Source organism: Chrysochloris asiatica, unplaced genomic scaffold, assembly GCF_000296735.1.
Source record: "Chrysochloris asiatica unplaced genomic scaffold, ChrAsi1.0 scaffold00132, whole genome shotgun sequence".
Taxonomy (NCBI): Eukaryota; Metazoa; Chordata; class Mammalia; order Afrosoricida; family Chrysochloridae; genus Chrysochloris; species Chrysochloris asiatica.
In genome coordinates, this window is record NW_006408650.1 from 5,439,000 (window position 1) to 5,451,277 (window position 12,278).

Sequence of the window (12,278 nt, forward strand, 5' to 3'; positions counted from 1 at the left end):
ATCTTGAAGAGCAAGGGGCACGTGAGGACAGGGTGAGGTTTGTGGGGTACGAGGTGCAGGTTTCTGCTCCCCACGAGGCGGTGGCCCCGTCTCTGAGGATGTAAGGTTCCACTCACTAAGGTACGACCAAACTGCGTGGAGTTTTGCTTGAAAAAATTTTTTTGCATCAACACGGGAGACAAAGTGGAATCTCTGAGCTGCTACATGTAACATATAAACTCCTTGTCTCTTGAGAGAGCCCTTGCGTTCTGCTCTGATTTTGTGCACACTGGATACAAGACCTATGGCTGTTGTGTTAGTCAGGGTCGGAGTGAAGACTGCCTGTGGAGATAGTTTCGGGGTCACAATGACTAGTTTACCATCTGGAGAACCAGTTTGCTAGCTAGAGTGAGCGGCGTCTGCGCAGTGCGGCCGGGCGGGAGCTTGGCCTCGGGCCACTACCTGGAGACCATGGAGCTGGAGTGGGACTGGCTGGAGGAGGTGGTGGCGGCACTCAGCTGCGAGAACCCGCTGTGGCTGGACTCCAGGCTGGTCATGGAGCCCCTGGGACAAGGCGAAGAGGAGATTGATCAGCACTCACAAGGCACCCACTTTCTGACCCGCCTCCGTTCCCTCTGGTCACGCCACGCGTGCAGTCCCACCCTCCCACCGTGCCAGGGTGCATACCGGAAGTCCTCGGACCCGATGACCTCAGTGTAGTACATGACTTTGCACTTGTGTGAGGACACCTGCAGGGAGGCCAGCACGTCATCCACACGAGGCAGGTTGGTGGCAGCGCACGCAGGCATGCTGTGGAAACGCCACTGAAGGATGTAGAAGCCAGGCCAGCGTGTCACATGAGAACCCTGCAGACGACAAAGCAGTGCTGAGCGGGCCTGCTCCTGGTAGTGAACCGCCAGATGCTGGGATGGACGGCTCCACACAGACGGCGTCCAGGAGGTGACACGGAGCGGGGCCGCCTCACCTGCACGCTCTCGCCTTCTTTGCAAATAAGCGGCGACTCCACCATGCTGTAGTCGCGGCCCAGCTGCCAGGCCTTGTCTATGAGCTGAACGTTGTTCCCGCCGGGGGAGGTGATGCTGTGAGCACCCAGGGATTCCTTCTTGGGGGGCTGGGGTGACCTCTTGGAGTGGTAGATGTTGAAGACAATGTCCCCCTTGCATACGTCGAAGTCCCAGGTGATCACCGAAGAGGCGTCTACAATCTGGACGAGGATCTGCGAAGAGAGAAGGCTGGTCAGCTGACCCCGTGCTCCCAGTGGCGGGCGCTGCAGGGAGAAACGAGCTGGCATTTATCGCTGGGTCCCACAGGCAGGTTCTCCTCATTCTTCCTTCTACCTGCAGCCCCTACTACACACCACCTCCACCTGCGTACGCCACTGCCCAGCCTTAGAACTCTACAGCAGCACCTGGCGGAACAGGGCCCTGAGCCGGAGACAGCGTGTCCACTGGCCACCCAGCCATTGGGCCGGCCACCGCGAGGGGCAGAACCAACAGGCTGGACGCCCCGGCCTTGTGCTCCACGTCATGAGGGTGTCGTGACAATGGGGCACTCTCCTCAGCCGTGTAGTGTGCAGCAACCAGGAAGGACCCCAGCAAGGGCCTGGGAAAAGGGGTCCTGAGCCAGGCATCTGGGGTTGGAACCCTCACACAGCAAGGTGCGGGGTGCCTGCTTATCTGCTCGGGACATGCCTGTCCTCCCCCGTGGACACCTCCGCTAAATATCAAGTGTGCTAAGTATCAGAGAGCAAAGGGGAAAACTGACCCGCGAGGACCCGCACTCTCAGCGCTGCGCAGGCCTACCTCGTGCGGGGCCCCTTTGAAGACACTCGCGGACTGATAGATGGTCTCGGTCCACAGCTTCAGGTCTTCGTTCTCCAGCTCCTCCGCCGTCCGGTACAGAGACTTGGGGACCAGCCCACCCTCAGGCACTTCACACTGGAAAGACAGACAGGCCTCTGAGTCCACGACCAGCACGCAGGGCTGCGGGCACATGTCATGGCCATTCTGCTCAGCACCTGGATGGCGGCTAGAGAAGGGGACACTGAGGATGCCCTGAGAGTCTCCAGCCACCACGTCAAGACACGTGTTCTGCCTCCAGGGAATGAGGACTAGGCTGAGTTCCCACAGCACTCACGCCAACAGCACAAGTGCCGAGATCAATGAGGAGCATGGGCTTATGGGAGATGGACAGTGTCTCTGCTGCCCTAGAGAGGAAACCAACTGATAGGAGAGCGTCTCATCCACAGTGACAAGCACCATTTTTCTCATACATAACTAGGGTCTGGACATATGATCGCTATGGCAGTCTGTCATAGTTGTTAAGTACCATAGAGCAGTTCCAATGCACAATGACCCTGTACAGGGGTTCTGAGGAGCAGCTGATGGGTTTGAACTGTTGATCTTGTGGTTCACAGTCCAGTGCTGACCCTACAGCGCCACACCAGGAGTCCATGTAAGCCTGTACTACTCACTAAGCAGAGAGGAACAGGGGAGAGAACCCCCTTTTAATTCGCTGGGAGGCCCCAGCTGAGTTGAATTTGGATTCCCACAAGTGATACAATGACATCCCACTTCAGTTCATAAAATCCGAGGGTGTGGCCAGCCTTGGGAGAAGTCAGATGCTCGGTCCTCTGTGGACGGTAAGAAGGGAGGACGCCCCAGTAACAGCCTCATGTAAGGGAAGGACTGGACTGACGGATCAGCGGTGGAACCCTGAGCCCGGGGAGCAGGAGGACCACGGCCAAGAGCGGCAGTGAACAAGGGCAGGCCTGAACTGCGAGATGCGGGTCCCTGCTCCTGGAGCTCAGCACCCCCGCAGAAGTGGGAGCCTCGGGGACCTTCCACGAGTCCCACAAAGACGCTAAACTCCACCCGCTCCATGTGGTTGTTCCACCACTAAGCCAGTCATTTCCTCAAAGCTGGGCATGACCAGCTGAGGGCTAAACTCTGGAAAATCCGCCCAAGAGCCCAACTGGCTAGCGAAATCCATGAGTCGGATGCAGTGAGGACGTTTCTTATTTACCACGAAGGGTGACTGGAGACCCCCCGGCCACAGAGAACTCCAGACTAGTGCTGGGGCTGTCCGTCTCCTCCGCCCCCTGGCCAGGGTGCTGGGCCCCCATGTCCCCCACCACGGTTCCCAGGGTACATCCCCCTCCGATTCCTTCAGGATCGAGCCAACAATTCAGCACGTGAGGACACGTCTATGAACTCATGGAAAAATGGAATGAAAAGACAAGGGAATTTTTCCAAGAACTTTTTGACGCCCCCTTGGATTTTTTTAAAAACATAAACCAATTACCTAAAAACCCAGCTGCTTTCATTTCCCACTTTAAAGATGCTATCCTTACTCCTGAGAAGTCAGTCTTTCAGAAAACTGTTTTTTTCCAGCTTATCTTTAAAAACCCGCCTGGTACCTGTACAAAGAGCTCAAAGACCAGATTCACACTGAACTGTACCATCAGGTGTTTTGTCGTGAACAAGAAAGACGCGATCACGCTCTAGATCACAACCTAAATGTTTCAATGGCGTGGCAACCACATCCAAAACACAAAACGAGGCACACCAAACGTTCTGGGGCCCCGTTGTGCAGACCACCGCCCCCCACTTGGATGCAGCTTTGCTCTTGGCGTCCACACGTACCACGCATTCTCCGCTCAGGAAATCTGGAATAATCTCCTTGTCGATGTAGTCCAGCAGGCCGCCAGGACCCTGGTAGTCATTTCCTGCGTAAATAAGGAACTTCCTTCTGGTGTTGTCATCAATGAACGGACTAACCTGGAGGCGTGGGGACAAGAGTTAGTCCTACTGGCTCTGTGCTCTGCTTCTCAGAGTCCGAATTTACCCTGCGGCACAAGGGGCAGAGGGAGGGGGAGGGATGCAGGGTCCATTTGCAGGATTTAGGGGTTTCTATCCAGCAGATCTCTTAGCCTGCCGCAGTTACTCAAGTCTCTAAGGTGGTGGCTCAAGTCTTTGTTGAGGGAGAGGGGAGGTAACACAGGGTCGCTATGAGTTGGACCCGACTTGACGGACCTCGGCAACAATTAAGACGTTTTTTTGTGTTGCCTGTCGAGTGGACTGTGACTCACAGTGACCCTAAACAACAGAGTGGAGCCGCCCCACAGGGTTTCCTAGAGCGAAATCTTTATGGGAACATACTGGCCGTTGGGTGGGTGTGAACCACCATCTAACAGGACTCCTTCTGGGAACAGACGTATGTCTATGGACATAAGTAAGCATGGTCTCCGCACACAACGTCTGCCTACACCAAGGTCCAGGGCACAGGGACACCGGGGCGGGGGCGCACACACAGCTTCCACACGCACCAGCGTCCAGAGCACAGGGAAGACTCGGGGAGCACGCAGGATGAGGAGGCGGCCCAGTGTTTCGGGGTAGTTGGCCTCCACCACCTCGATGATGCGCAGTAGGGCCTTGACGCCGGGCCTCCACAGGTGCCGCATGTTCAACCCTTCCAGGTCCACCAGGCAAGTCCACGAGCTGCGGGGACAGGGAGGCATGTCACTGGGGATGTGGCCACAAAGACATCATTTACGTCCAAACACGCTCTGCTCTCCATCCCCAGGGAAGAAGAGAGGCTGGGAGCCGGCAGCTTCCCCTCACACGTGCTCTCATTCTGTTTTTAGCCATTTTCTAAACACGATGGGAAACAGAAAACCTTTAGAGGCTGGTCCCCCAAAGAACTAGGAACATCGGATTCTGATTCTCAAATGAACAGGAAGCACAACCCTAACCCCATATCTACCTGATAGGTCGACCAAAGACTTTAGTGTTTTCTTCACACCGTCTCAGCCCTTCTTCATTGATGGAGAGAACCTGAAAGGACCACAAAATGACCACAATGAGTCTCAAAGGACAACAGTACCACAGCAAACAACGAAAGAGTAGCATCCACACAATGCACAGAGAAAAGTCATCGATTCTCCACCACATCCATACACACAAAATAAATCACCGACAGAATATTCCACTCAAAAGAATGCTACTGTTGCTCAGTGTCATCAAGTCGGTTCCAACCCATAGCGACCCTGAACAGGGTTTCCAAGGAGCAGCTGGTGAGCTTGAACTGCTGACGTTGCAGTTCAAATGGCTTTGCAGTCTGGCACATTAACCCCAGCGCCACACCAGGACTCCTCAAAAGATTATATTCCATGTAAAATGACAACCAGAGAGGTCACCAGTGAGCAGAGGAGGATGGGATCTTGTGCTGTTTTCAGAACGAGCACGCAGGGACAGAAGATGAGTGTCTGGGAGTGTGGGGACACCGGGGCACCGTCTGTGTCTGCTGAGAGAGGCACAGTCTTGACACGGTCTCAACGTGGAGCTAAAGAGGCTCCTCTTCAACTTCGGTTCACTAACCTCCCAGGACAAGCCCATCTGTGTCTTCATTACACACATGTGTTTGCACAGATGGGCATGTACCCTCACAGCACTGAGGACACATCCACATGGATACAAATGTAACACGTGTGTACACACAGTGTGTGTGTGGGGGGGTGTTTGTGTTATGTGTATGTGCATGTGTGTACACACGGTGGTGTGCTCACATGGATACCAGTGTATGTCTGTATGCATACACTGTGGTGGGGAGGAGTTCGTATGGTTATGTGTGTGTACATGTGTTTACACACAGTAGCAAGTGTGTTCATACTGGTACATGCATACACATGTATATGGTGTGTGCACATGCACACCGTGACACATGGACAACCATGTGTGCTCATATGGATATATGTGTCCATGCATGTGCGTGCTGCGGTGGTAATGTGTATGCGCATGTGTGTTTATAAGTATACATGTATATGTATGCACACATATACATATGGCTGTGGGGTGTCCATGTGGATGTGTGTGTATGCATGTTTGCACACAGGAGGGAGAGGTGTTTGTATGGATATGTATATATACATAGACATACACACATTGGTTGTGGGGTGTCCATGAATATACACACATGTATGTACCCACAGTGGTGGGGAGTGGGTGTATGAATATATACATATGCATGAAAGAAGGTGAGTGAAAAATTACCCCCACTCTGGCTGCTAAATTTATTTTAATCAACTTTTAGAAAAAACAAATATAATACAAATAAAAAGACAATTTTTCAACAAAATCTCCTTGCTTTTCAATACACTTTGTCCATCTATCAACACGTCTTCATAGTCCCTTATTAGAAAATGTTTTAGGTTGAGCTGAGAGCCACAAATGCACCCCGCCCACTCTTCATCAGAGGAGACTCTTCATTCTCCAAGGGCTGCTTACAGGGAACCAAACAGGTGAAAAGTCCGATGGAGCAAAATCAGGACTCTAGGGAGGATGCTTTATCACCTCAAAACCAAGTTCTTGCAGAGTGTCAACAGTGTGGGCAGAGGTGTGTGGACATGCATTGTCATGTAAGAGCACAGCGCCCTTGGATAGCCATCCTCTGCATTTAATCCAGCGTGTAGGTCTCAGCTCTTCAGTGAGCATCTCACTGTAATGAGACTTCTGATTGTTGAATGTTTTTCCTGACAGTGTTCCAATACTAACCCTTGAGAGTCCCAGAAAACTGTGAGCATCAGTCTTCCAGATGATGGCTGACTTCTGAACTTTCTCTTGGTCGATGATTGAGGATGTTCCCATCCCATACTCCGCCGTTTACTCTCAGGCTCGTAGTGATGAATACATGTCTTGTCACCAGTAATGATTTTTTTTAGAAGAAACTTTTACCTTCCTTCGAGTATTGGTCCAAATTTTGTTTGCAGATGTCCCAAAGCTTCTGCTTCTGCCTTTCCATAAGTTGCTCTGTACGCATCTCACACAAACTGTTCGAAACCCAGGTCTGTTGTGGATGATTTCATAGACAGAGCCAGGGCTGACTTGTAAATGATTTACCACATAATCCACGGTCACTCATCGATACGGCAGAATCATTTCATGTGCACGCTCAGTGTTGTTATCAGCCGTGAATATAGACAGACATTTAATACAACCAGAGTGCAGATCATTTCTGATGCACCCTTGTATGTACACACAGTGGTGGAAAGTGTATAGATATGTACACATGCATGTATATACGCACAGTGGTGGGGTGTTGTTCACATGGGTACATATGTACACGTGTGTACACACAGAGGTAGTGGGGTATACATATGGGTAGGTAGGTACACAGCATATACACAGTGGGGAGGTTTGTATGGTGATGTGTGTAGTCATTCATGTACACACACAAGGGGGCGTGGCTAATAGAATACCTAACAAATTGAAATCAGTAGCTGTTTTACACCAGGACGTACTGGGAAGAGGACACGGAGTCTAAACTGGGCCGTGACAGGGAGAGGACCCTGGAGCAGGCTTGGACTGAGAGGTTCAGTGGAGGGAGAGCTGGGCTGTGGCAGCGAGCTGAAAGACAATTCAGAATTGGTCCCCAAGCATCCAGCTGAGGGGACACACCCTTACTCTCCTGATGCTTCCAAGAAAAACATCTTCAGAACTCTTGGGTTGTCTTCTAGAATGTTACAAGTGTATTCTCCTTTCCAACTACAAAAGCAATACAGGCATCCCTGACTGAGGATGTATTCACGACATGGCGCCTCACACAACGACTTCACCGTGGCCTGTACGGTTGCTGAGGGGGGATGGACTCCAAGGCAGCAGTAACTGTGACAGAAGCAGACCTCCGCGTCTTTCTCCCATAGAGCAGCTGGTGGGTTTGAACCGCAGACCTTTCAGTCAGCAGCCAAGTGGACTAGCAGGGCTCCATAACAGAATGTTAGTGTCACTTTATCAAAAGTCAATAAAACAGTTAAACCACAAATTATAAAGGACGGAGAGGGTCGCTCTATCATGATACAAAAGTTCCGTTTACCAGCGAGATCGGTCAGTAAACTATCCACCGTCCATAGGATGAACAGAAAATGAGGTTTCAGACTTAACATCAGAACCGACTTACAATCGGGTCATCAGAACAAAACCCAGCCGTAAGTCGGGAACGGTCTGCACATGCTTGTAATATCTGGCCAGTCAGCTAGGAATGCAGAGATGAAGCCAAAGACCACAATGTCCCCTCCCTCACTTTCTCCTGGTACCAACGAGCACTGTCTGCGGGGTGTCTGTGCTCACCCAAACACAAACAGCAAAGTGTAAACCGCACCTGGAAAAGCCAACGCTGCGCACTTGATATTCATTCTGTGAAACCAGAGTCACATCCTCCACATTGCAGCTTGCTGTTCTCACCGTTTCCTGCCAAGACACGTCGATACAGTCCACTCTTCTAGTCAGCTGTAGAGCTTTCCGTAGGATGGAAACCATTCGAGGCATTCAGACGGTCCCGAAACAGTGGTGCAATGAAGGCCCTCTGCTATTGGTCAGAAGGTCTGAATACTGATGGAGTTCAGACGTACTGCCAGGTTTCTCAGCGCACCGCCAATGAGCCCGGATGTTTCCTCTTGTGATCAGGATCACAAAAGCCATAGATGCTTCTCATTTTCACAGCCCACCGGTGGCACTCACTGCCGGTGGGGACGTGCGGCTCCCTGGTTGCGCATTTGCCTGAGCATCTTCTCCGCTGCTTCCTACTCGTTGACATTTCCTCTCCTGTGCACCGCCGACTGAAAGCTTTTCTCACTTCTTCATCTTGAACTCACAGGGATTCTTTGAACGTTAGAAACACCTAACGTTTGTCTAGTGGAGCAGAGGCTAAAAGTCGTTTCTCCTAGTTGATTTGACTGTTTATGGGTGTGAGAGTTAAGGTTCTGTGTCAGTTTGACTGGGGCAGTACTTCATGATAAGATCTAAGAGAACACAGCCACTAACATGAAGAGAGCGGCTATGAACAGCCAATCAACTGAAAGGACATTTCCTTGGGGGTGTGGCCTGCTTCCAGCATACTGGACATTCGGACAAAGCTCACTTGCTTTTGCTGGCTCGCCACCTGACCTCTGTCTGCTTCTTTGGACTTGAGCCAGCAGCAGCCTGTTGTATTATTGCCCACCAACTTTGGGAGACGTTAGTAGCCTGCCAGCTTACCTGGCGACCTGGGATTCAGTCTCTGCAGTGAGAGGCCCGCTGTGTGACCTGCCGCTCTGTGAGTCGGGAGAAGCCTCCAGCCTGATATCTGGCCCACGGGCTTGCCCACAACTACAACCACGTGAGCCAGTCCATAAATACAAAGCTCTCTGCAGATGTGGATGTGCAGATATCAAAGCTTCACTGGCTTTGTTTCTCTAGAGAACCCAGCCTACAACAGCAGGCATCTTTTATCGGAGAGATCCCATCTATTCCCTAAGATCTCCCAGCTTGCTTGAAATAGACTTCTCCCATTCTCCAGGCCCCTGTGTGCGGCGCCCCACCTGCAGGAAACACTCACGTATCTCAGCAGGGCCTCCTCGCCGAGCGCCCGCACTAAGCCTTTCGTGTCCATCTGTCCCAACCGGAGCACGTAGAGGGGTCGCCCGTCTGCAGGGGGACGGAAAAAGGGCATCAGCAATAAGGCAGCAATAGAACCTTTGGAAGGGAACGTGTTCTCTCCTAGATTTCCAACGAGCTCCCGTGAGGGGTTCCCACACCCCTACCCCACTAAACTGTGAAAGAAAAAAAGCGCCAAACATGGGACAGCTCATCAGCTCATCGGGGTCTGGGGAGAGCTCCTAGGGGCGAGGGGAGCAGTTCCCAGGTCCAGGCTAGCTCTCTCCACCTCACCAACCAAGGGGTGAGCGAGTGCCGGTTTTGGTTTTGCACAGCAGGGAACCCCGAGTCACACTGCTCTCTGAGTACAGCATTGTAGGGTAACCACGGGCAGTTCATACCCACCAGTCACCCCGAGAAACCCTGTACAGGGCGGCTGTGAGCTGGAACCAACACAAGAGCACCCTACAACAACAGAGTACTTAAGTTTCTCTCGTTCGGTTTTTAAAAAGTCTGCTTTACTCAATCCCGCCCTGAGAACCAGGGATAAATGAGGGCTTTCAGGGAAGCTTTAAACTCATCAGTAAATGCTGGCTGTGGTCTGGAGGTCTGAAGGGTGGAGCCTGGGAGGAACCTAACTCATCACCTGTGTGCTACGCCATCAGTGCCCATCACACCAAGGACAAAAGAGCTCGTGTGACTGAGCATGCGTGTGGCCAGAGCTACCAGACCCCTGCCTCCGGTGCTGAGAGCCACAGGAGGGACATGAACGGACCATGCTCAGAAAGCTGTTAGCGGAGGGTCATCAAACAAAGAACCCAAACCCACACCATCAACTCGACTATAACTCGGAGTTCCGAGGCTGTAAACCTTTCTCCCGTGGAGCCACTGGATGGGTTTGAACCCCCAACCTTTTGGTGTGCAACCTGGTGTTTAACCCACTGTGCCACAGGAAGGGTCATATAACTCAAACTTTTGTGTATCACCTGGTGGATGTCACCTCCCAGCAAAACCTGTCTTTCCATCTGTTCTGCTTAAAAGCAACAAGTGTTTGTGCCCGAAAATCTTGTAGAAAGGTTAATTAAAACAAAAAAGCTTCACAACATGTAAGAAGACACGTATGTCAATGTATACTAGCTTTCTTCATCTTCTAAGGATGACAAACTGGAATACCGTGAGCATGATGAGTTGGAAGTGATTCAACAGCACTTTGACAGCAACAAAGCCGTGCTTCGAGTAAAATCGAGTAAAAGTCAGAATTAATCTAGAGAAATACAAAAACCAGGCAGAGAAGCAGACCCGTGGGGGCTGTACGGTGTGTCCTGAAGTGGGAGAGGGCTCAGTCCTACAGGGAACTCAGAGGGCGGCTTCCCCACATCTGGGGCCTACATTGGGGAATGGGGAGTGCGTCCGTCCGGGACGGGAAGGGGTTCGTGTCGGATGTGGTGTGAGCAGCAGCCAGGTCTTCCTTTAGGACTTTCTCATCGTGAGCCCTGGACTGCTGCTTCCTTTACTGCCCAGTGCAGACACCAAAGCTCTTCATCGCTTCAACACAGAAACCAGTTCCACAAGTTTAGAATCACTGAAAAGTCCCCTGACCAGCACTGTCATTGTTAAGTACCACTGAGTCTGCTCCAACACATAGCGACCCTGTCTGTATAGAAGTCCTGGTGTGGCGCTGTGGGTTAATGCACCAGGCTGCAAAGCCATTTGAACTACAAGGTCGGTGGTTCAAGCTCACCAGCTGCTCCTAGGAAACCCTATACAGGGTTGCTATGGGTCTGAACTGACTCAACAGCACTAAACAACAACATAAGGTTTCTAATGGGTCTAAAGTGCCACCCCTGGGGTTAGCAGTGCAGTGCTTACCCTACAGCACCAGGAGGAGGCCCTGCACCCCAGAAAACCTCTCCCCTCGCAGAGTTCACACAGGCAGGGGAACCGGGCTAGCTCACTAACAAGGCGCTCAGTGATTCTCCCAGGGGCACCGTGGGCCCGTGATGGACACTCAAACACAGGCCTTGCTGGACAGCTCCCTGTGGGACCCCAGGTGTGTCACGAGGTGGGTGCTACCATGCTGCCTCAGAACAGAGCGAGAAAGAGAAAGATGTACCAGTGACCTGTCCTAAGATAGGAAAATGCGGAGGGCCACTGTCCTGAGGAAGGAAGAGAGGTCCTCCGCTCGGCTTCTGAATGCCTCTACTTCCCCTGGAGTCAGATGGTGATGCAAACCGAGACGATGGCCGGGCTGTGGTTACCTTTGGCGTGGTGGTGCCATCCCCCTGCGTAGTAATCTTGAAGGACCTGCGGCGGGTTCCAGGTGTCCAGAATGTAGTCCACCTGGTGTTGCTTCCGCCACGTCAGTGACTGACATAGGATCTCTCTGGCTTTGTCAATGTTGAAGTCTCGAGCACGCAGGAACCGAAGAATGTGCTCATCTTTGGGGATCTGTGGAAAGAAAGACATGTTTCTAGTGCCACACACTGGACTGTGTCCCCCCAGATAAGGGTCAGCTTGCCTGGGCCCGGATTCTCAGTGGTAGGTTGCCATCACCCCACGGTGTGAGCTGGTGTGATCAGCAGTCAGTCGTTCAGGAATGAGGATGGGATGCAGCCCCCTTCCTCGGGCCACAGCCCTGACGCATGTAAGGGGATCTTCCCTGGGGTGTGGCCTGTGTCACCTTTAATTGCACGAGATCAACAGGTAGACAGTGAGCAGGGAAGAAGGGGTCTCGCTACCACCAAGAAAGAAGCACTGGTAGAGGGTGCCTGCACTGAGAACCTTCTAGACCCAGGGCCCCCAGACCCTGAAGGGAGATAAGAACCTCCTAGACCCAGGGCCCCCAGACCCTGAAGGGAGATAAGAACCTCC

General features: G+C 52.2%; 1 protein-coding gene across 2 annotated transcripts in view; it reads right to left on the bottom strand.

Annotated features, from left to right (window-relative positions):
* Positions 1–437: 437 nt before the first annotated feature.
* Positions 438–12,278, bottom strand: part of SEC14L1 (SEC14-like 1 (S. cerevisiae)) — a 63,626-nt gene continuing 51,785 nt past the window's right edge. For both annotated transcript variants that reach the window (XM_006869541.1, XM_006869540.1), the window contains exons 7-15: positions 11,666–11,855; positions 9,370–9,458; positions 4,765–4,835; positions 4,328–4,499; positions 3,645–3,779; positions 1,803–1,937; positions 965–1,216; positions 667–845; positions 438–543 (exon numbers count right to left, since the gene is read on the bottom strand). In XM_006869541.1, coding sequence (XP_006869603.1) covers positions 438–543; positions 667–845; positions 965–1,216; positions 1,803–1,937; positions 3,645–3,779; positions 4,328–4,499; positions 4,765–4,835; positions 9,370–9,458; positions 11,666–11,855 — 1,329 coding nt within the window. The remainder of the gene's footprint in view (positions 544–666; positions 846–964; positions 1,217–1,802; positions 1,938–3,644; positions 3,780–4,327; positions 4,500–4,764; positions 4,836–9,369; positions 9,459–11,665; positions 11,856–12,278) is intronic.